Here is a 26,045-nt window from a genome sequence, read left to right on the forward strand (position 1 = left end):
GTTACGTATTGCTGTAAAAGTAAAGAGCTACCAGACTAAACCAAAGATATGATGAAATAATAACGAATAATTGTTCAAACTTAAATTTTCTGTATTACGGGAATAGTTTATTTTCGAACCATTATATCTACCAAAGGTTCAATACCTGAGTTAAACTAAGAGGTTTCAATTTCAGGAAAAAATTACATTTTGACAACATATGACAATTTACCAAATTTAAAGTTTTGTTTAGTTTCAAAATATTTTCTGTCACTCATCTTCTTTTAATCATTCACAAACAATACTATAGAAAACCACTTCCCACGGTTTATTGATTTTAAATTATTAAGAAGGCTATTATTTCATTGAAATATACATTTTACATTTTTAATTTTCATGCTTTAGATAAGTATCTTGTCCTTTAGGTGTAAATTGCAGCTGAAGGCTTATTTCATCATATTTTGCTTATTTTCGTTGGAAAACACACTGAAAAGACATATTATTGAACTCACATCAAACATTGCCGGGCTTGCATTTGAAGAACCTTCCATTATTTTCTATCTTGTCCTCTATTTCAGCATATACTGACTTTTAAAGCTTTTCAGCACTCTTAAATATACTAACCTAACGGATATTTATTTACGAAATTGTGCAAACTGTTGATTTAGAACAATAATTACCTTTCTATATATCAATTAACACTCACTAGAATTGCCACTTTTCACTCGCGGAGAATGGTTTTAAAACAATACTTCTTACATCGCATATACTATTTGTGTCAAACGAGACATCTTCAATGCAGATTAATTAATTGTTACGTTCGATTTTGTTTTGGACACAGGAGAGCATCAATGGGAAGTGAGAATTTCTGTAAAACTATCAAAGATTGATTAGGTGTATGGTGACTAGCTTAGCCTACGTACGAGAAAGAAAAGTTCTTAGGTGTGGAGCTCCCCCACCGCCTCAACCATCGCTCTTGAAATCCCTTGAATTAGGTTAGAGACAGACAAAAAGTTAGGTGTATGGTTAGGTTAGGTTAGGTTAATTTAGGTTAGACTAGCTTAGCCTACGTAGGCCCCCTCGCCCCCCCCCCACCTCCCCCACCGCCTCAACCATCGCTCTTGAAATCCCTTGAATTAGGTTAGAGACAGACAAAAAGTTAGGTTTATGGTTAGGTTAGGTTAGATTATGTTAGGTTAGGTTAATTAACGGCAGCCTCTTTTGTTAATGTTTTTATTTTGGGGGGCAGGGCTCCCGCCCCCCGCAACAAAAAGTTAGTTGTATGGTTAGGTTAGGTTAGATTATGTTAGGGTAGGGTAATTTAGGTTAGCCTAGCTCCCCCCCCCCCCGGGGGCCCCGGGGACTGACAGCCTCCCACGGATGGGCCCCCCACCCCCCAGGTTAGGTTACCTAACATTTCAAGGTGACCCCCCCCCAACCCCGGGGCCACGGGGCCGAAAGCCTGACACGGGTAGGACCCTCACCACCAAGGTCAGGTTAGGTTAGATTAGGTTAAGTTACCTAACATTTCTAGGTTAACTTACATCAGGTTAAGTGGCGCACACACACACACACATACACACAAAAAACTTACACATGCACACGAAAACTTACATGCACATAAAAACTTACATGCACACAAAAACTTACACACACGCACAAAATCTTACACGTACACACAAAAACTTACACACACACACGAAAACTTACACACACACACTAAAACTTACACATACACACACAAAAACTTAAACACACACACAATAAAACTAACACACACACAAGAAAACAAACACACACACGCAAAAAAATAAAAAAAAAAAAAAACACACACACACACACACACAAAAACTTACACATGCACACGAAAACTTAAATTCACAAAAAAACTGACATGCACACAAAAAATTACACACACACACACACACAAAACTCACACAAACACACACACACACAACTCACACACACACACACACACACACGAAAACAAACACACACACGCCAAAACATACACACACACAAAAACTTACACACACACACACACACACACAAAAACTAACACATGCACACCAAAACTAACAATCACACAAAAACTAACATGCACACAAAAACATACACACACACACACACACAAAACTCACACACACACACACACACGAAAACTAACACATACAAAAAATTACACACACACACACACACACACAAACTACACATGAACACAACAAAAACTCACACACACACGCACAAAAACTTACAAACACACACACACACAAAACTTACACATAAACACACTAAAAAACAAAAACACACACAAAAACACACACACAAACAAACAAAAACAAACACAAACAAAAAAAAACACACACACACAAAAAAACAAAAATTACACACACACAAAAACTTAAAAACACACACAAAAACTAACACACACAAACAAAAGCTTAGACACAAAAAAACTTACACACACACACAAAAAACTTACACACACATTCAAAAACTTACATGCACACAAAAACTAACATTCACACAAAAACTTACACACACACAAAAACTTACACACACGCAAAAAAACTTACACACACACACAAAAACTTACACACACACAAAAAATTACACACACACACACACACACACAAAATTACAAATCCACACGAAAAATTAAATTAACACAAAAAATTACACACACACACACACACGAAAACTTACACACACACACGTCAAAACTTACACACACAAAAGCTTAGACACACAAAAACTTACACACACACACAAAAAAACTTACACCCCCACGCAAAAGCTTACATGCCCACAAAAAATTACATGCACACACAAACTTACACACACAAAAGCTTACACACACTCACACAAACTAACACACACAAAAAACTTAAACACACACACACGAAAAATTACGCACACACACAAAAACTTACACACACACACGCCAAAACTTACACACACACAAAAACTTACACACTTACCATATCACAGTTACATTGTCTTAATTTTTCATATTTCATTTTGAATTTCTGTCGTGAAATGCAAGAGTTTGAATATTTCAGTAGTGAATTGTGGTGCTTTACCTTCTCACAGTTACATTCTCTTGATTTTTCGAAGTTCATTTTGAATTTCTGTCATGAAATGCAAGAGTTGGAAAATTGGGGTCTTAGTCCACCAGCCCGAATGGTGGATATCCTCTAGCTCAGTATTGGGGTACCAATCCACCAGCCTGTTCGGTGTAAATTCACTTGGTGATAATTGGGGTCTTAGTCCACCAGCCTGAATGGTGGAAATCCACTAGCTCAATATTGGGGTCTCAGTCCACCAGTCTGAATGGTGGAAATTCACTGTTTAAGTTAGGTTAGGTTAGCCCATGTACGCTTCACTTAGGTTAGCTTAGGTTAGGTGAGAGACAGGCAAAAAGTTAGGTGTATGAGTAGGTTAGGTTAGGTTAGATTAAGTTAGGTTAGGTGATGTGAGGTTAGGCTAGGTTAGCCGCCTACCGTCCACGTACGTATACTGACCTAGCATAACCTAACCTATCCTAATCTAATCTAACCTAACCTAAACTAATGATATACCAAACGTTTTGCATGTCTCTCACCTAACCTATACTAACCTAAGTGAAGCGTACGTGGGCTAACCTAACTTAACCTAACCTAACTTAATCTGGCCTAAGCTAACCATAATCACCGGAAAAGGTTAGGTTAACTTATACTGAGCCCTCAAGATAATTTAAACTAACCTAAAATAAAAAGAGAAATTCTAACAATAATAAAGGTGGACTGAGACCCCAATAATGATCTATTGGATTTACAACAATCAGGCTGGTAGACTAAGACCCCAATTCTGAGCTAGTGAATTTTCACCGTTCAGGCTGGTGGACTGGGACCCCAATACTGAGCTAGTGGATTTCCACCATTCAGGCTGGTGGACTAAGACCCCAATTTTCCAACTCTTGCATTTCATGTCAGAAATTCAAAATGAACTTCGAACAATCAAGAGAATGTAACTGTGAGAAGGTACAGCACAACCAGTCACTACTGAAATATTCCAACTCTTGCATTTCACGACAGAAATTCAAAATGAAATTTGAAAAATTAAGACAATGTAACTGTGATATGGTAAGTGTGTAAGTTTTTGTGTGTGTGTAAGTTTTGGCGTGTGTGTGTGTGTAAGTTTTTGCGTGTGATGCTGTAAGTTTTTGTGTGTGTGTGTGTGTAAGTTTTTGTGTGTGTGTGTAAGTTTTTGTGCGTGTGTGTAAGTTTCTGTGTGTGTAAGTTTTGTGTGTGCATGTAAGTTTTTGTGTGTCATTTTGTGTGTGAAGTTTTTGCAGTGTGTGGTGTAAGTTTTGTGTGTGTGTGTGTAAGTTTTTGTGTGTCTAAGCTTTTGTGTGTGTAAGTTTTGTGTGCATGTGTAAGTTTTTGTGTGTGTGTGTGTTGTGTGTGTAAGTTTTGTGTGTTGTAAGTTTTTGTGTGTGCATGTGTAAGTTTTGTGTGTATGTGTAAGTTTTTGTGTGTGTAGTTTTTGTGTGTGTGTAAGTTTTTGTATGTGTGTGTAAGTTTTTGTGTGTGTGTGTAGTTTTTGTGTGTGTGTTTTGTGTGTGTGTGTGTAAGTTTTGTGTGTGTGTAAGTTTTGTGTGTGTGTGTAAGTTTTTGTGTTGTGTGTAAGTTTTGTGTGTGTGTGTTTTGTGTGTGTGTAAGTTTTGTGTGTGTGTGTAAGTTTTTGTGTGTGTGCATGTGTAAGTTTTGTGTGTGTGTGTGTGTGTGTGTGTAAGTTTTGGCGTGTGTGTGTGAGTTTGTGTGTGTGGGTAAGTTTTGTGTGTGTGTGTGTGTGTGTGTGTGTGTGTGTGTGTGTGTGTGTGTGTGTGTGTGTGTGTGTGTGTGTGTGTGTGTGTGTGTGTGTGTGTGTGTGTGTGTGTGTGTGTGTGTGTGTGTGTGTGTGTGTGTGTGTGTGTGTGTGTGTGTGTGTGTGTGTGTGTGTGTGTGTGTCTTTGTTTGTGCGTATGTGTGTATCTGTTTGTGTGTATGTTAATGTGTGTATGTGTGTGTGTGTGTGTATGTGTGTTTGTGTGTGTGTTTCTGTGTGTGTGTGTGTGTGTGTGTGTGTGTGTGTTTTTTTTTGTGTGTGTGTTTGTGTTTTTTTTATTTATTTTGTGTGTTTATGTGTTTTTATTTTTTTGTGTGTGTGTAATTTGGTTCTTGTATGGTTATTTGTTAGTGTGTGTGTTTTTGTGTATGATTTTTTTTTATTTGTTTGTGTGTGTATTTTTGTGTGTGCCTTTTATTTTGTTTGTTCATGTAATTTATCTTTTGATTGAGTTAGTTTTTGTGTGTGTGTGTGTGTAATTTTTTTTTTGTGTGTAAGTTTTGGCGTGTGTGTGTAAGTTTTCGTGTGTGTGTGTGTGTGTTAGTTTGTGTTTGTGTGTGTGTGTGTGTGTGAGTTTTGTGTGTGTGTGTGTGTGTGTAAGTTTTTTTGTGCATGTAAGTTTTTTTTTGAATGTAAGTTTTCGTGTTCATGTGTAAGTTTTGTGTGTGTGTGTGTGTGTGTAAGTTTTTGTGTGTGTGTAAGTTTTGGCGTGTGTGTGTAAGTTTTCGTGTGTGTGTGTAAGTTTTCATGTGTGTGTGTGTGTAAGTTTTTGTGTGTGTGTGTGTAAGTTTTCGTGTGTGTGTGTAAGTTTTCGTGTGTGTGTGTAAGTTTTTGTTTGTGTGTGTAAGATTTTGTGAGTGTGTGTAAGTTTTTGTGTGCATGTAAGTTTTTATGTGAATGTAAGTTTTCTTGTGCATGTGTAAGTTTTTTGTGTGTATGTGTGTGTGTGTGTGCGCCACTTAACCTGATGTAAGTTAACCTAGAAATGTTAGGTAACTTAACCTAATCTAACCTAACCAGACCTTGGTGGTGAGGGTCCTACCCGTGTCAGGCTTTCGGCCCCGTGGCCCCGGGGTTGGGGGGGGGGGGGTCAGCTTGAAATGTTAGGTAACCGAACCTTGGGGGGGAGGGGCCCCCCCGGGGGAGGCTTTCAGGCCCCGGGGTCCCCGGGGGGTGGGGGAGCTAGTCTAACCTAAATTAACCTAACATAATCTAACCTAACCTAACCATACACCTAACTTTTTGTTGTGGGGGGCGGGAGCCCCCCCCCCCAAAATAAAAAACCATAACAAAAGAGGCTGCCGTTAATTAACCTAACATAATCTAACCTAACCTAACCATACACCTAACTTTGTGTCTGTCTCTAACCTAATTCAAGGGATTTCAAGAGCGATGGTTGAGGCGGTGGGGGCGGTGGGGGGGGGGGCTACGTAGGCTAAGCTAGTCAAACCTAAATTAACCTAACCTAACATAATCTAACCTAACCTAACCATACACCTAACTTTTTGTCTGTCTCTAACCTAATTCAAGGGATTTCAAGAGCGATGGTTGAGGCGGTGGGGGAGCTCCACACCTAAGAACTTTTCTTTTTCTTACGTAGGCTAAGCTAGTCACCATACACCTAATCAATCTTTGATAGTTTTACAGAAATTCTCACTTCCCATTGATGCTCTCCTGTGTCCAAAACAAATCGAACGTAACAATTAATTAATCTGCATTGAAGATGTCTCGTTTGACACAAATAGTCCATGCGATGTAAGAAGTATTGTTTTGAAACCATTCTCCGAGAGTGAAAAGTGGCAATTCTAGTGAGTGTTAATTGATATATAGAAAGGTAATTATTGTTCTAAATCAACAGTTTGCACAATTTCGTAAATAAATATCCGTTAGGTTAGTATATTTAAAAGTGCTGAAAAGCTTTAAAAGTCAGTATATGCTGAAATAGAGGACAAGATAGAAAATAATGGAAGGTTCTTCAAATGCAAGCCCGTCAATGTTTGATGTGAGTTCAATAATATGTCTTTTCAGTGTGTTTTCCAACGAAAATAAGCAAAATATGATGAAATAAGCCTTCAGCTGCAATTTACACCTAAAGGACAAGATACTTATCTAAAGCATGAAAATTAAAAATGTAAAATGTATATTTCAATGAAATAATAGCCTTCTTAATAATTTAAAATCAATAAACCGTGGGAAGTGGTTTTCTTTAGTATTGTTTGTGAATGATTAAAAGAAGATGGGTGACAGAAAACATTTTGAAACTAAACAAAACTTTGAATTTGGTAAATTGTCAAATGTTGTCAAAATGTAATTTTTTCCTGAAATTGAAACCTCTTAGTTTAACTCAGGTATTGAACCTTTGGTAGATATAATGGTTCGAAAATAAACTATTCCCGTAATACAGAAAATTTAAGTTTGAACAATTATTCGTTATTATTTCATCATATCTTTGGTTTAGTCTGGTAGCTCTTTACTTTTAATCGAAAACTGTCCTATTGTGGGAAATGCAAAATAAAATGAAATTACGTTCTCATGGTTCTAATTTATATCCTTCAATTAGGGGGTCAGGTTGTATTTTTTCTAACTTTTGTGTGTTTTCGCAACATAATGACTCATATTTAAAACACTTACCCTTAGCTAGTTGAAAATGTGTATGAATTCTACATTTTTACCCGTATTGCAGAGGTAATAAAGGAATATTTTGTATTTTTTCTAACTGTTGTGTGTTTTCGCAACAGAATGGCTCATATTTAAAACACTTACCCTTAGCTATTTGAATATGTGTATGAATTCTTCATTTTAATCAGTTTTGCGGAGTTAATAACGTAATATTTGTATTTTTTCTTACTTTGTGTGTTTTCGCAACAGAATTGCTCATATTTTAAACACTTACCCTTATCTAGTTACAAATTTGTATTAATACTTCATTTTTAGCTATATTTCAGGGGTACTAAAGGACTATTTGTATTTTTTTTAACTGTTTTGTGTTTTAGCAACAGAATGGCTCGTATTTAAAAAACTTACCCTTAGATAGTTTTCACTATAGTCATCAATAATTGTACAATTCTCACATTGATTCCAACTACCAAGTGTGTACATGCACACTGTACATATATAGAACATTTTTTGTTTTCCGATGTAAACTCACTCACAGATAAAATGAAACTTATCCTCTTCGTTCGATAAATTCAACGAATGGGAAATGGAGGAGAGAGGAGTAGCTCTGTGAAAGTACCTCTTTCGAATGGCGGGAGGGAGTCATCTACATTGAATCCATTGGCAATATTTTCAAAAGTATATCCACAATATGATTCTGTTTTGTTTCAATTAATATATCAATAAATTGACTATAAGCATTTGAGTCACATTTTAAAAGTTTCGTACAAGAGTCCAATGGGGGAGAATCACTCCTCATTATATTGTCAATTTTTTCCTGACATGAAAATATCCTGCGTTGAAGAGATAACTTGAGAAAAACGTCATCCAAAATCAAATGTCTTTCCATAAACACTAGCTTTGATCTAATTCTCTCTTTCTCAAATTTATTTATTTTTCAATCCTTTCACTCTGACTGCTGACTCTAGACTGAGCCTGATTCGTTAGCCCTAACCAGAAAAGAAAGAAAACATTTTCGATTTTGAAACAATTTTATTGAATAATTACAACAACATCAATAATACAGAGCATGTAGAATTAGCGATACTGTTTATTGTCTTCGATATGTTTCACCAATGCACTTAAAGCACATTGAAGTCTATTCACATGTGCTATATCAACTTTAGCGGCGAAACATAATTGATCCTCCATTTTAAATTTGCTCAAGGATATCACATATCTTGCATATACTGCATCCCATTCCAGACAAAGACGTGATCCTTTCGTGATTTCCACTGCAATGTTTGGTGCTCTTGTACTATTATCATCAACTCCACTATCAACTTCTAATAGGGTAAACATTCCACTCATCGCCATCACAAATATATATCCAAATGAGTAAAGTCAAACTGTTCTTCTCGCTCCTTTGAATTCTATTCACAGACTAATAAAACTCTAGCAAAATCCCTTCCTTATATTCCCTCCGCCGCTAATATGTAAACAAAGCCCTCTGATTGGCCGAGAAGGAAACACGTGATCTAACTGTTTCCGGGAAAGTCATAACATTGCCTCGAGCAGCAACAACAAATACTATTTCTGGACACCATGACATTCACGATCGATTACGCAATTAAGTTCTCGGAAGTTCACTTCCCCCTCGAGTCCTAGATCAATAACATTGTTCCCGTTAGAATTTAATGCGCATGTGCAACCTTCGTTCCGGAGTTATTACAACTAGAAACATCAAATAAATCGACCTTGGAAAAAGAGGTCATTGACTGATTACGCAATCTTTCTCCCTAGGGAGGCTATGCCCTTATTTGGGGTGCAAAAAAGTTATAGGTGGCAGCAGGGGTGAGCAATGGGGTCAATAGGGTCACTTCTACTCAGGTAGAGTACAACCTTGAAATATGTAAAATATATTAAAGTTTGGACAGTTAAAAACCGGGGAGGAGGGTGCCTCCCTGTAGCATTGTGTTAGATTGTGGCTTAATTATATCGATTATAGAAAAAAATAAATTTGTTATTTAAATCCTAGTAGTGAAAAATAGAAGCATATTACTGAAGGACCCCTTTTGCTAAACTTACTTTTTTCAGAACTGAGAATTTCAAGGCGAGTTTTCTAAATAGGTTGAGTACAACCTTGAGATATGTAAAATATATTGAAGGTTGGACAGTTAAAAACAGGGGAGGAGGGTGCCTCACTGTAACATTGTGTTAGAGTGTGGCTTAAGTAGATCGATGATCGAAATAAAGAAATGTGTTATTTAATTCCTAGTAGTGAAAAAACGATGTATATTTATGAAATACCCCGTTTGCAAAAGGGTCTTTTTTCAAAACTGAGAATTTCAAAGCGAGTTTTCTACTTAGGTTGAGTACAACCTTGAAATATATAAAATATATTAAAGGTTGGAAAGTTAAAAACAGGGGAGGAGAGTGCCTCCCTGTAACATTTGGGTAGAGTGTGGCTTAAGTAGATCGATGATCGAAATAAATAACTGTGTTATTTAAATCCTAGTAGTGAAAAAACGAAGTATATTCATGAAAGACCCAGATTGCAAAACTGTCTAATTTAAAAACTGAGAATTTCAATGCGAGTTTTATACATAGGTTGAGTACAAACTTGAAATATATAAAATATATTAATGGTTGGACAGAAAATATCTGTGGAGGAGATTGCCTCCCTGTAACCTTTTGTTAGAGTGTGGTTGAAGTAGATCGATGATCGAAATAAAGAAATGTGTTATTTAAATCCTAGTGAAAAAAAACGAAGTATATTCCTGAAATACCCCGTTTGCAAAAGGGTCTTTTTTCAAAACTGAGAATGTCAAGGCGAGTTTTCTACACAGGTAGAGTACAACCTTGAAATATTTAAAATATATTGAAGTCTGGAAATCTAAAAACAGTGGAGAAGGTTGCCTCACTGTAACATTGTGTATTATGAAGATCGATGATAGAACAACATATAGAATTGATTTAAATACTAGTTGTTAAAAATCTTAGCATAGTCATGTAGTACAAATATTGAACATCTGACTATGTTCAGAAATGAGAAATTCAAGGTTAGTTTTCTACATAGGTTGAGTAAAACCTTGGAATATATAAAAAAGATTATATATTGGACAGTTAAAAACAGGGGAGGATGGTGCCTCCCTGTAACATTGTGTTAGATTGTGGCTTAAGTAGATCGATGATCGAAATAAAGAAATGTGTAATTTAATTCCTAGTAGTTAAAAAAATAAGTATATTTTTGAAAGACACCGTTTGCAATAGGGCCTTTTTTCAAAACTGAGACTTTCAAGGCGAGTTTTCTACACAGGTTGAGTACAACCTTGAAATATATAAAATATATTAAAGTTTGGAAAGTTAAAAACAGGGGAGCAGGGTGCCTCACTGTAACATTGTGTCTTATGTAGATAAATGATAGAAATAAATAAATATGTTATTTAAATCCTATTTGTTAAAAAACGTATTATATTCAAGACGGACACAGATTGCAAACCTTTCTATATTCTGAAATGATAATTTCAATGTGAGTATTATACACAGTTTGAGTACAACCTTGGAATATGTAAAATATATTGATGGTTTGACATTTAAATAAAGGGGCGAATGTTGAGTCTCTCTAAAAGTTTGTTAGTGTGTGGCTTTTTTATATCGATTTTATAACAAATTAAAGGATCGCAATAATTCCGAGTAGTTAAAAATATATCCTACGTACTGTAGGACCCCTTGTGAACCTCTGTCTAATTTCAGAACTCAGAATTTCACGGTTAGTTTTATACATAGGTTTAGTAAAAACCTGGGAACTATTATTAATATTGTATTTTGGAAAGTTAAAATCTGTTGTAGATAGTGCCTCCCTGTAGCAGTGTGTTAGATTGTGGCTTAAGTAGATCGATGATCGAAATAAAGAAATGTGTTATTTAAATCCTAGTGAAAAAAAACGAAGTATATTCCTGAAATACCCCGTTTGCAAAAGGGTCTTTTTTCAAAACTGAGAATATCTATTCGAGTTTTATTCACTTTTTTAGTAATTCATTGAATTTTGTAAAAGATCTTAATGTTTTTACTGATTTTAAAAGGTTAGAATGTGGACTCACTAAAGCAGAGTGGCTTTTGTATATCAATGAACGAAAAAAATACCTAAGTTAGTTAAAACATAGATGAGAAAAAACTATGTATATTCTTGAAATACCCCGTTTGCAAAAGGCTCTTTTTTCAAAACTGAGAATTTAAAGGCGAGTTTTATACAGATTTTGATTACTAAATTTATTTATGTCAAATCTCAGAAAGTTTTTACTGATTATAACAGTTTCGAAGGTGGCATCCCTGAAACATTGTGTCTTTTGTATATCGATGAACTAAAAAATGACATATGTGAGTTAAATCATAGATGAGAAAAAACTATGTATATTCTTGAAATACCCCGTTTGCAAAAGGCTCTTTTTTCAAAACTGAGAATTTCAAGGTGAGTTTTCTACACAGGTCGAGTACAACCTTGGAATATGTACAATATATTGAAGTTTGGACAGTTAAAAACAGGGGAGGAGATTGCCTCCCTGTAACATTGTGTTAGATTGTGGCTTAAGTAGATCGATGATCGAAATAAATAAATGTGTTATTTAATTCCTAGTAGTGAAAAAACGATTCGTGTTGGCCTAAAAAAATCGTACAGGGTCACCAGGCTCGCCTAAGGTCATGGAATTGGCGTTGGCCTAAAAAAAAATCGTACAGGGTGATCTATCGATCAGGCTCACCTAAGGTCACGGAATTGACGCTGGCCTAAAAAAGCATACAGGGTGGTCTATCGATTAGGCTTACCTAAGGTCAGGGAATTGGCGTTGGCCTAAAAAAATCGTACAGGGTGATCCATCGATCAGGCTCGCCTAAGGTCACGAAATTGGCGTTGGCCTAAAAAAAATCGTACAGGGTGATCTATCGATCAGGCTCACCTAAGGTTACGGAATTGGTGTTGGCCGAAAAAATATCCTACAGGGTGATCTGTCGATTAGGCTTACCTAAGGTCCCGGAATTGGCGTTGTGATTTTTTTTCTTTATTTTTCTGAGAAGAAAAGTGTTTAATTGTGTTTTGTTTGTTTTAAAGAAGAATATTAGTTTATTTTGCTTGTAGTTTGTAACAGAGTTCCCAAAGTATCGGTTGTCACGTTGCACTGGGCCGTAGAAAAATTTTCCGGGTCACAAGAAAAGTTATAAAAATCTACTCTTTATTTAATTTTTTTATACGTAATTTAAACAGTAAGTGGCAATAGTGAGCAAAGTGTGTTTTTATGCTTTTTCATATAGCGTTATTGCGTACTAGCGCTGCTAGGTGTTGAAATTCTTCCAGTGTGCTTCTTGTTCATTTCCCAGCTTATATATTTTCTGACATATATGCCCTTCCCGAACGGCATCTGTTGCCGCGTTTTCAGGCTCACTGGGTTCGAACACGGGTTGTTCTCGTCTAGTTTCAAGTTTCTAGTTTTTTGTCTAGTTTCGTCTAGTTTCAGCGGGTTCAAAGTTTCAACCCCGTGTTTTCCCCGAGAACCCGCTTTGTGAAAACGCTTTATGCACTAGATGAAAACAACCCGTGTTCGAACCCGCTGAGTCTGAAACGCAGCTTATATTTGCTCTTTCTGCACTTGGAATAAACGAAGAAAAAACTATGTTTTATTTCATTTACCGGTTTTGAAATGAATATAATTGTTATTTTTGATAAGCTGGTTTCTTTTTAAAAATAAAGTTTGTTTTGTAAATAATTTCTTTTTTTTACTAAGGTGGAACAATAAGTATTTTTTAAAACACTTTAGCATCCCACCGTTAAAAAAGTTCAGGGTACGCCGGTTTATAGAACATTTCATGCTATTTTGAAACTACATTTTTTTTATTATCAGAAAAAGGCTAAAGCTACCCTCGGAGCACAGTAAGACGTAGATTCAAGCTCTAACGTCACATTTTATTAAAATAAAATATGAAAACAACGTCAAGTTTTAAAAAAAGAATGAAATACCTAAACCTGGAGCAACAAACCTTGACAAAAAACCCTCGAAAAGCTGAAGTCCGGACTGTGAGCCAGTGAATTTCATATAAGAATTTTGGCCTTTTTTTTACTCGAGGCGAGTTTTCTACACAGGTAGAGTACAACCTTGAAATATTTAAAATATATTAAAGTTTGGACAGTTAAAAACAGGGGAGGATGGTGCCTCCCTGTAACATTGTGTTAGATTGTGGCTTATGTAGATCGATGATCGAAATAAAGAAATGTGTTATTAATTCCTAGTAGTGAAAAAACGAAGTATATTTTTGAAATACCCTGTTTGCAAAAGGGCCTTTTTAAAGACATTCAGCAAAAGTAATGATTTATCTAAAATCAACGGAAAACAGCAAAAGTTTTAAATAAAGCTATTTCAATCAGTAAACTTGTGAAGCTGAGAATTGTCAATGAACATTTATCGAAAAGAGGCCTTTTTATGGATATTTACGAACAGCCTTTTCTTCATTGGTATGTTTTTCCCCAATCCAGCTGTTTGATGGTTATGAAGTAAACTGGAAAACTTGTTGACGTTCTTATTTTAATTTTGTACCCACCCTCTCCCCCCACTTAAACTTTCTTTAGGAAGATAAAAAAGTTCTATTTACTAAGTAACCAAAATTTTAATCTGACAATATATTTCTTGCATTTTTGAAAAATAGTAAACACATTCTGAAACCCCCCCTGATTTAGTTTCTTGCATGTTTTTTTCTTATATTTCTCGTTGTTTTTTTTTTTGTAGAACCTTTAAAAATAGTTTTCTGTATTCTAGACCCGTCGCCGCCGTGTTTCCAGGTCAGCAGTTGTGTTGCCACCTATATTGGAATCAACTTCAGAAGGTATGTATTTGAAAATTTGGAACATGCTTTTGCTTTTTCCTTTTGTTTCCTTTCCTCTTTTTTTTTTTTTTACTTTTGTGCCTGTCTAGTATTCATTTTTATTTCCTTGCATTTAATTTATAACGTTCTAATTTTAAAAAACATACAGAGTAATCGGTCGATCAGGCTCGCCTAAGGTCACGGAATTGGCGTTGGCCTAAAAAATATCGTACAGGGTGATTTATCGATCAGGTTCAGCTAAGGTCACGAAATTCACGTTGGCCTAAAAAAATCGTACAGGGTCACCAGGCTCGCCTAAGGTCACGGAATTGGCGTTGGCCTAAAAAAAATCATACAGGGTGATCTATCGATCAGGCTCACCTAAGGTCACGGAATTGACGCTGGCCTAAAAAAATTATACAGGGTGGTCTATCGATTAGGCTTACCTAAGGTCAGGGAATTGGCGTTGGCCTAAAAAAAATCATACAGGGTGATCTATCGATTAGGCTCGCCTAAGGTCACGAAATTGGCGTTGGCCTAAAAAAAATCGTACAGGGTGATCTATCGATCAGGCTCACCTAAGGTCACGGAATTGGCGTTGGCCGAAAAAATATCCTACAGGGTGATCTGTCGAGTAGGCTTACCTAAGGTCCCGGAATTGGCGTTGTCCTTTTTTTCTTTATTTTTCCGAGAAGAAAAGTGTTTAATTGTGTTTTGTTTGCTTAAAAGAAGAATATAAGTTTATTTTGCTTGTAGTTTGTAACAGAGTTCCCAAAGTATCGGTTGTCACGTTGCACTGGGCCGTAGAAAAATTTTCCGGGTCACAAGAAAAGTTATAAAAATCTATTCTTTATTTAATTTTTTTATACGTAATTTAAACAGTAAGTGGCAATAGTGAGCAAAGTGTGTTTTTATGCTTTTTCATATAGCGTTATTGCGTACTAGCGCGGCTAGGTGTTGAAATTCTTCCAGTGTGCTTCTTGTTCATTTCCCAGCTTATATATTTTCTGACATATATGCCCTTCCCGAACGGCATCTGTTGCCGCGTTTTCAGGTTCAGCGGGTTCGAACACGGGTTGTTCTCGTCTAGTTTCAAGTTTCTAGTTTTTCGTCTAGTTTCAGCGGGTTCGAAGTTTCAACCCCGTGTTTGACCCGAGAACCCGCTTTGTGAAAACGCTTTATGCACTAGATGAAAACAACCCGTGTTCGAACCCGCTGAGTCTGAAACGCAGCTTATATTTGCTCTTTCTGCACTTGGAATAAACGAAGAAAAAACTATGTTTTATTTCATTTACCGGTTTTGAAATGAATATAATTGTTATTTTTGATAAGCTGGTTTCTTTTTAAAAATAAAGTTTGTTTTGTAAATAATTTCTTTTTTTTACTAAGGTGGAACAATAAGTATTTTTTAAAACACTGTAGCATCCCACCGTTAAAAAAGTTCAGGGTACGCCGGTTTATAGAACATTTCATGCTATTTTGAAACTACATTTTTTTATTATCAGAAAAAGGCTAAAGCTACCCTCGTAGCACAGTAAGACGTAGATTCAAGCTCTAACGTCACATTTTATTAAAATAAAAATAAAATATGAAAACAACGTCAATTTTTAAAAAAAGAATGAAATGCCTAAAGCTGGAGCAACAAACCTTGACAAAAAACCCTCGAAAAGCTGAAGTCCGGACTGTGAGCCAGTGAATTTCATATAAGAATTTTGGCCTTTTTTTTACTCGGGAGATACGTATAAAATTAAGTGGAAATTGAACAAAAGTAAATTTAGCCCGGAGCAAAAATAGTTGCTCCCTCTGCCCCTCTCCCCTCCCCAACTGCTTCATTAACCTCGTCACTCCTTTAACAACTTATACTTTTCGGCCGGGCATTATAATTTTCACGTTCTTAAAGATAGTGGATTTAGCTATGTAGTGATTTACGTTGCGTGTCTTCAACACGAGGCTACATAATGTTACGTGACTATAACGTTAGGTTTAATCTTCTAAAGAGTAAAGAAAACGAATTAAAGATCCGAAGCCCAACTAAACAGCTATGACAAAACTCAAAAATGAAGCCTCAAAAAGCTACGCCACTGACTCTAAGCCAGAGGATTTCATGTATGGGACGCTGTGAATTATATAAACAAAAAACTGTCCTCGGTGTAAATTTTCGGACTGGACGAGAAGAAAATCTAGAAGATGAACACAGTAGCAGCAAACAAAAGCAAATAGTTCTTTTAATAAATATAATAATATAATATTATAAACATAATAATATAATATCATAAATATAATAATTTTCGAAATAAGTACTGAACAAAGGAAAAAAATCAACAAATACAGACTTCAGACTTAATTACTTCACAAAATATACATTATGAAAGGACTCGGGACTTAACAACCATTCTATTCTAGATTCAGTCCTCAGAATTACATAACTTAGCTTAGAAAAACAATTTCAGTTAACAGCATTCTCAGAAACAACAAAACGAAAAAAAACACGCAAGCTGAACTACCGGAGACTCCCTTGTTAAAAAAGTATATAATTGAGTTATTTTATTCAAGGAATTCTACCTTCAATCTAAAAAAACAAAGTAAATCAATACGTTCGTAGGTTGTTTTTTTTTACTCAAATATTGCTATTAACACCTATTAAAAAAGCACCACATGAACAAAAAAAAATTCTAATAGATTTTCTGCCTTTATTGCCAAGAGAGTTCTCAGTTCATAGAACTCCTGTGGCTAGACTCCAGTTCTTTTTTTTTTTTTTTTTTTTTTTTTTTTTTTTTTTTTACATGCATGTAGTGTTTTGGTATTATTTCAAAGAAATTTTAAAGCTTTTAAAAAAGGAAAGGAAGAAAGAATGAACTTGGAAGCACAATTCCATGCTTATATGGGTTTTAAGGGCCATATTTGGGACCATCACAGAGGGGGATGGGCATTGTCAGGAAAGCGACCATGTTATCTGAAAATATAATAAATTAAGGAACCTAACTGTACCACTTCAATTTGTATAATGTAAGTCCTTCAGAAGTGACCTACCACTATATATTTACCGAAACGAATTTATGACAAACGGTAATGTTTGTGTATTTCAGTCTCTTTTGAGGTCATGTTTAGTCTATTCTAGAGAGAGAATAGAGATAGAGAGTTGATAATACTTGTTTGGGTAGTAGATTCGTTGCAGGAAGTCTTATTGACCTAAGTTTTATGCAACTTGACATATCAATAATCCATTCAACCTTACTCAACTTGCTGAACCTGTATCCAACTTTCACGATTATTTTCTCCAATTAGAAGTATGCCCCAAATGTGTCTTTACATTTATTAGCTATTTTAGATACCTAATAAGAAGAAAAGCACAAAATCCAGCCAAGTGATTACACCCAATAGCTCACTAATGGGATTAATATAAAGTCCCTTATATCTCTCTTTTTTGAAGAGCTAATCTGGTCACCCTCAAAGAGAGGAAAGCAAATTTCCTTGCGTTTCACCAACAACTCCCTCCATAACCCCCGGGAAAATTATCTTTCCTTGTTCAATCCCCCTTCTCTTCTACCTCGTCTCACTCGATCTGCTTCAGCAAAAATCACGCCTCATACTTCAACAAAATTTTCTACCGAAATATATAGAAGGACTTTGTACCGTACATTGTAGCATTTTGAATAAGTGAGATCTCCCCCCTCCCCCCGTTTTTTCCTTTCAGTTGTTTAATATTTATTTTGTAAATTTAGTGTTTTATTTAAATTGTGTTCTGTAGGTTTTAGTTGCAAGACTAAATTGTCCTTCTGTGCTTTTTTTTAATTTAAATTTTTCCTTTTTTTTAATTCTGTGGGTTTTTTATTGTTTTGGCATATTTTTTTTTGTGTTTTTACAACTTTTTTTTTTTTAAACTTTTCTGACATTTGGAAAACAAATTTCAGGCATATTTGCTTATTTTTGTACTTTTGACTCTAAAGTGCGGATTATGGCCTACTTGGATTTGTGATAGACATTTTTCAAAAATAAAATCTTATCGCTGTAGTATATCCTTTTTTTTCATTTAATTTTCGTCTTTTTATATTTTGCTCTATTAATTTTTTTTATTTCTGAGTGATTTCTTCTTTTTTTTATTCTAAGATTCTATTTGCTTTCCGTATGTAAAGTTTTTTCTTCTTTCTTAGCTGCATTTATTATGAGTTACTGTTTATTTTGAATTTTGAAAATTTTGCTAGTGAATCACCTTTTCTTTATTTTCAGATTTACAGCCAGAAGACCCGAAGAAGACCCGAGTTCTTCGATCCAAGTAAGTTTTTTGGTTAATTAAGAACACGTGCTTAACCAATTCAAATTAAAATGTGTTTGGAAAAGGAATTGCGTCCATTAAGAACCTTGCGATTTCTGGAAATTCTCGTCTAATAGTGAAGGAAAAGGAGTAGGGAAACTAAGAATTAAAGATTTGTAAGAGCGGAACTAAAATAGTGAATATTTAAGGTTACTTAGGCGAGGTTTCGAGGCTTCTCTGCAGATAGAGAACAGGGTATTTCAGATATCTCTTAAGATAGAGATCAACTACAATTTTTATCCAATTTATGCTATACTGCATATAGTTGTGTATGTATCAACTTCAAAATGTGTCTTCGTTTTGCACATACCAGTATTACTGATCAGTGCAAGAAAAAACAAGATAAAGGAAACACTTGAACTTTGCTTATATCCAGTCAGGGGCGGATCCAGGATTTTTTTTGGGGGGGGGGGCAAAATAGGTTGATCCGATAAACTTGCGTTAGAAGCAAGTTTAATTAACGTAATATTGCGTTAATTAAGTAAATTACACTACTTTAGACTATGTTAGGGGGGCGCAAGCTCCCCTCGCCCCCCTGGATCTGCCCCTGTATCCAGTTACGTTGCGTGGGAAAAAAAATCTTTAATTGTATAGCTATAAATAAAATTACTGTCACAACTAAAAACGCGTTGCAATCAAGCCACCTAGGAAGGCACATTGGCACACTTTATCCTCCTCTGTCCCATCCAGTTCAAGCTGAGCCATCTTCCAAGAAGCCCAATAAGATTTATTGTAATATTTTCCTCCCGTCCTAATGTAGAGCAACCAGTCTCTCTTTTAACATCTTTCGGGCTATATTGTTAAGCTACTCCTTATGCTCAAGCCACTCTTCTATCATGTATGGCTCACAAATAAAGCAAAACAAGTGAAAAATATTGCCAAAATTTTGGCTACTTTAATCTAAGAACTGTTAAGATTCCAGCTTTATAGGAGAGTAATTAAACTGAAAGATGTTTTTTTTTTTCAAGGCTTTGGAAGGCTTTTGCTCGGGAAAATTCATTTTCAAATAATTTTTTAAGCTAGTTATCGAAAACTAACACATTTAAAAACCGAATGGTAAAAAAATGACTTCTAAAATATTTAAGAACTAAATAGGATACTGGGAAATAGATTAGGGTAACCGAAACAGCGTATTAAGCTTACGGGGTGGAATTTTTTCGTCAACTTGTTGGATACTTTTACACTTTCTAGAAGTGATATATTTAAAATTGAAAAAAAAAAAATTTTATGTGTCATAGAAATATATATTTAGAAATTAAGTCTATTTAAAGGTAATTTTGTTCATTTTCACCAACAACTCCGAAGTTACCACTGTCAACTTTACAGGGAACGTCTTAGTCGCAAGGCCTTACCAGATGGGGAAGTTTTGATTTAAACCTTTATAAATTATGAAAAGCCAAATGAAAATATGTTTGTTTTTGGCTCTGTCATAATTAAATTGTAATTAAAAAACTGTTTCTGTTTCAAAAAACGCTGAATTTAGTATATATCATTGGATGTTAATTTCATTAATTGATTTGGCTTTTGATACAGCGGATAGAAAAGTGATCCTCAAAATCTTCTCTGTCTAGAATTTTAGGTTATTAATTTACAGAAAAAAATTAAAGATAAAGAAAAATAATAATAGAACGTTAATTATAAATAATGACGAGGACCAAAGTCTTGCATGAGTCTTGGCTGAACCTCTGTATGGGGAGGAAGCCTAGGCTCTTAAAATAGAAAAAAACATGTTACTAGTAAAAAAAAATATCGACGTTATATTTTGAGTAACTTTGTTTTTCTTTTTACTTTTTTTATATCGTGTTTCGCTGATGACGGCTGGTTGTGTAATAGAACATTGATAAATATATATAAATACATGCTCAGCTTGTGGCTCTATGTAGCATCTGTTTTTCTGATCTCGCGTAATCTTAGATTCTCTGCATCGTCAAAATTGTATTTCCTCTTTCTCACCGCAATCCTGCTACGCTAATTTCCTTTTTTCTGCTGGTTCGTACACAAAACGTAATCCATCAGGATAATGCAAATGAACCAGGACTGTGTCTTCCTGTTTTATTTGCATTTTCCTGATTGATGATCTTTTGCGTACAACCTTTGAGGGAAAGGAAATTAGCACATCAGGATTACAGTGAGAGTAGAGTAGAATATTTTTATTTACAACACATACATAAATAAATGTCACAAAACAGCGCACATGCCTGGTGGCATACTTTAGCGCTGAAAATATTGCCAACGAAAATACACAGCCATCATCTAACTAAATTTTACAAACACGAAAATGAAAACCATAATACACAAAATGCTTAGCTTGTCGTAAGATATTTTTTCACCAGTCTTAGAAAATGTTGCTTGTTGCTGCATTCTCGAACTGATGCTGGAATTGAGTTCCAGCTTCTTGGCCCAGTATGACGGATGCTGAATCCCGCTCTGAACTGAACTGAAGAATCTGCAATGAACTGAAGATCTGCAATCAACATTAAAAAGAATCCTCATTGCCTTATTCTGAAGTATTTGGAGAGATTTGAAAATAGACGAAAAGGTAGAAGCCCAAACCAAACTGCAATAGAGAAAATATGGGTGTACAAAAGAATAATAAATAGATTTTAGGATAATTTTAGGAAAGAAATGACGAAGACGAGTTCGCATGTCTAATATTTAGGGTAGTTTTTAACGATAATGTTTTTACATATTATGTAAATTATGGTGAGAAAGAGGAATTCCAACTTTGGTTATACAAAGGATATAAGATTACTTGAGAACAGCTTATTTGTTTCCATGAAAGTCTGAATAAACAGGGTGCGGAGCTAGAATTTAGACCACATATAAAGAGGACAAATAATTTTTGAATTTGGGGTTTTTATTCAAGGTGCCATGAAGGAGGTTGAAGAATTAGGTACGGTTGCTCACGTAAATACGTCAGCAACTAAAGATAGTGGTTAAAGGGAAGACAGAAAATTAGAATAGCAAAAGCACAAAAGGCATTTGCTCTGCTTAGAAGTACATGACAGCATAAGGATCCGTGTAAGTTTTAAACTCAAGGTCTTCGGGGCAGTAGTCATGAATGTAGCAAAATGTTGAGAAGGATCAAGAGTACCAAAAACGGAAAGAATTATTAATCATTAATTTTGGAAATAAAGCTAGGAGATGAGGTGTGAAGTATGACTCTTATGGACGAGATAGTTCTACGCAACTCAGTGCACGTATCACTAAGCGGTTGGTAGTTAGCTAGCCCGCAAGCTAGGAAGAAAATTTCTGGACCCGTATGATTGAACTGGGATGATAAATGCCTTAAAATATTTGAGTATCTCTTGTGAATTAGCCAAAGGAGAAGCTAAAATAAAGCTGCTGTAAGTATTAAGCCCGGGCAAGAATGCAAAGTTATCCCTCCCCAATCCCTAATCCGTCCCTCCATAGATAATCCTCCCTAGTCTGACTCTTGTTACATTATTAGTTTTTGGGTGCTACCCTTGCCCTGGGAGCTTTTCACTGGCTGCTGTGCAGCAATAACTTAGCCATTATTAGTCTTAAAGTCATATATTTTATTATTATTTTCACATTTTAGTTACTATAGCAGCAATAGATACAACTCTTTTAAGCAGCAGATCTTCTCCTTATTTTGGGGGTATCTTCAGATTTGCGCCTACCTTGTTGCCTCTTTAAAATTATTGCGACGATCTTGGACCTGTTCAGCATAGTAAAATATATTCTTTCAGGAATAGCAGTTCATCAGATGATGTAAGTCAGCGTTCAACATCTAAGACCAAACGATACTTAACAATGAAAGAAAGATTACAAGCTATAAGGTATTTTAATTGTATAACAATAACATATTTTGAGTTTTGATGAGGGAGTCAATTTAGATAGTATCTACCCAGTTCTGTAAGTTTTGATTTTTGCTTTTTATTCGGAGGAGTAATTTTTGCCTTTTTTTTCAAATTTCATTCTCAATCTGATATTCAAGTCTAGTAACAATCAATGAATTTTGTTTGAATTCACTAACCCAGATAAAAATACTGTAAATCAATTAGTTGGCTTATTAAAAAATAGCTTACCAATAATACTAAGAAAATGCAGAGCAAAAAATTTAAAAGATTAAATTTCTAAAATATAGCAAGTGATATTTACAAGAAGACACAATTACTATCATTGAATCCTCAAGGAGGAATGTCAGTGACATGTCAGAGGACACATTATTGTGTTTCAAAGGATACATTATTGTGTTTCAAAGGACTCATTATTATGATTCTCCGTTGATCACTTTTCTAAATTAGGGATAGACAAAACTGGGTCATATATACTATCTTTTTCCAAAACTAATATGTTTCACAAATTCGATGGTATCCTAGGAAAATATTCAGGCATTTGGAAAAGACTGGACGAATTACAACATACTGTAGTCTCAAAAAGATTAAGCGGCTTTCACACTACGTACGTAGTTTCTGTGCTCAGATTTTAAGTTGTGTTACGTAAAGTTTAGTGATTCACACATTCAGAAGTCCTTTCACAATAGGCTAACGTAAGAATCCATGAAATCATTATTATCATCCTCTAAAACAATTGCAATCATCCTCATCAAACTAATGAAAAATTTAAAATATGGAAAGGAGATGGTTTCGATCAACTATAAAAGGCTTTCGATGAAAAGTTTTAGTTTAATTTCAAAACTTATTAAGTACTTATCCAGAGAATGTTTTCTGTTGCTTTTCTGACGCAATTTTTAACGATTAAAGAGAAATAAAAAAGTAATGCTACTCGCCGCCACACATTACTGATAAATTGCAAGACTACAGTTTCAAATGAAAATATGACGTATATACGTCATCTACGTATATACGTGATCTTGATTTGACGTCATATACGTATATACGAATGTTATAGATTTGAAAAGTCTAAGACGGCTGCTGGTTATGTTCATTCGAGTTTTGACATCTCAGAGACTAATGTTCTTTTCTCTAATACGACCCTATTTAAAACGGGATTAAGTCAACGGATCGCTATTTCCCTATTTAAAACGGGATTAAGTCAACGGATCGCTATTTCCCTTTTTTCCTTCTACTTCATTCTTTAGGTTTTTCTAAGTTCTGTGATAGGAGTATTGCTTCAAACTAGTTCTTTACCCAACATGTTTTTATTCCAACTGCCAGGTATCTAACAGCAATTATATCTTAAAATGATCCTGGCCTTCCATTGCAGGGAAGATACAACTGATTCAGAAGATGAGGTCCCAACACCGGCAAGAAAAAGACCTGGACCTTTGCTTAAACGGGTTTTAAGAAGAGGGAGAAAATGAATTGGAATTTTGTGTTTAAATTTTCTTCTAAATATATTATTTTAGCCAAAATCATGTGGCTTCTTGAGTCTGCGCTCTTCAATTCAGAGCTGGTTTAGCTAAGCGTAAAAATTAACTGTGGCGAGGTTTTCTAAGGATGAAAGCGTTTTTGTTTTTTTTTCAAGTCTAAGAAGTCCAAACTTGGCTAAAGAAGATTAACAGTTTTACCTGAAAACTGTAGATAGATAGATAGATGTTTATTGCACCCAGGGCAATGGCTCCAAACAACTACTGCTCCAAACAACAATTCAACAGCGCCAACAACAACAAAAACTTACAAACATACCACAATGTTGTAAACACTCGCACCCCTCATTTTCCCTATAAAAAAATCTATCTGTGTTTTATTCCCATTTGAATATATTTTGCACTGTTTTTAAGGGTCCCTAGATTTTTTTTTTTTTTTTTTTGCTTTTAGACCTGAATGACCTTTATCTAACTATGTTAGCTATAATGGGCTGTATTCCCATTGTAGTATAATGTTTAGTCATGAATAAATAATGAGTCGGAGGTAGGCCAATAGGGTTGAGATTACTTATGTAGGTTGTCAACCCTAGTTGATAGAAGAGCATGACCAAGTGCAAAAAACATGCTGTGACCAAGATGGGCCTAGGGTTGTACAAAGCCAGCATTCATCTGGACATCCCAGGGACTTATTGCTGTCCAGTTCTGTGTCGATTTGAGAAGTATTAGTCCCTAACTTGCAATGGTGGGGCCCATTGCTTTTCTAGAGGCGATAACATTTTCAATGATTTAAAAAAGGCTTGTAACATTACAACATTCAAAATAACTATCACACGTATGTTTTGACTGATGAAATAAGACATTGTGAACTTGACTTTTTATGTGTTCCAGAAACTCATCTCTTATGGCTAGGAAATATGAAACCAGGTGACATAGAATGCATATATTCCGGTTGGAAGGATGGATACAGAGAGTAGGGCTCTTGATGAACAAGGAAGCTTCAAGTCTTTCTTAATTTGGAAAGGTATTGATAGTAGGATTCTAGTTGCTCATGTTATGACCAAAAATTACAAGATATCAGTCACAGTGGTATATACCCCTGTAGAACTGACTGATGGAGATAGTAGTGACTCAGACGAATTTTATGTACCAGTACGATTACAGGAACAAATAGACAACAACCAAGGTAGAAATTTGATATTTTTATTAGGGATTTTAATACTCAAGTTGGTTGAAATAGGTATAAATAGTATCCTACCCTAGGTAAATTTGGTGTAGGAAAGGAAAATAGTAATGGTTATGGACTGCTGCAATTTTTTAGGTATAACGATCTAGTTATAGCCAATAAAATGGTACTTAAGTTAATGGTGCCCTTGTGAAGGTAATACGAGCGACATGGTTGGTTGAATTATTGTGAATCGAAGACTGACAGAATTGATACAAGACATTAGGGTATGTAGGACTGCTGTTATTGATGTTAAAAGTAAAGATCACCATCTAGTAGTGTCAAGAATTAATCTAAAGCTGAAATTTAGGAAAGGTAAGTACTTCCTAGGAAGTTCTGATGTTGGTAGACTTCAGAATGAGAATTTGAGATGAATTTTTGAGGAGAAGTTGAATATAATCTAGGAGAGTTTACAATTTGACAGGCAGAACATGGGCGCCCATAAGCTGAATATCAGGGGGGATTACCTGGTCCAATTGGCACTTCCAACGCTGGATATCGACCCCGGCTCCGCGCTGGTGCATGCATCGACGCCACCGACGAGAGGCCTGGTAAATTGCCGCCGAAGTGTCGTAACGTTCCGCTGACTTTGAATTCATTTGAGCCAATTCTTTATTGCGTCAACCGCAATGTTGGAGCTTCTCTTTTCTCATGTGGTTAAGGATTTCGATTTTCCTGCTCAGAAATTAAGTGCGGTTTTCAAAATTAAACAAACAAGTGCGCCCACAAATAGATTGCATGAAACTCCTTGTGCTTCCAGGATGAGTTTTTATTCAGCACTAGTTCTTGTAACACATCCAGTGAATAGGCAATTGTCTTTCGAACATACACCAAATTAAATTCTTGGTAGGAACTTGACATTTAAAGACCTCTCTATTCAAAACGCCTTGGTATAACAAAGAATCAATATTTCTTCAGTCCTT

General features: G+C 35.4%; 1 protein-coding gene across 1 annotated transcript in view; it reads left to right on the forward strand.

Annotated features, from left to right (window-relative positions):
- Window positions 1–23,938, forward strand: part of LOC148947264 (uncharacterized) — a 124,087-nt gene extending 100,149 nt beyond the window's left edge. Inside the window, exons 18-21 of the mRNA XM_089096962.1 lie at window positions 14,247–14,313; window positions 18,520–18,565; window positions 22,318–22,407; window positions 23,798–23,938. Of these exons, the coding sequence (XP_088953088.1) occupies window positions 14,247–14,313; window positions 18,520–18,565; window positions 22,318–22,407; window positions 23,798–23,894 (300 nt within the window). The 3' untranslated portion in view covers window positions 23,895–23,938. The remainder of the gene's footprint in view (window positions 1–14,246; window positions 14,314–18,519; window positions 18,566–22,317; window positions 22,408–23,797) is intronic.
- Window positions 23,939–26,045: the final 2,107 nt, after the last annotated feature.

Source organism: Artemia sp. Qi Xiang Cuo, chromosome 11 (genome assembly GCF_049724085.1).
Source record: "Artemia sp. Qi Xiang Cuo chromosome 11, ASM4972408v1, whole genome shotgun sequence".
In the NCBI taxonomy this organism is placed as follows: domain Eukaryota; kingdom Metazoa; phylum Arthropoda; class Branchiopoda; order Anostraca; family Artemiidae; genus Artemia; species Artemia sp. Qi Xiang Cuo.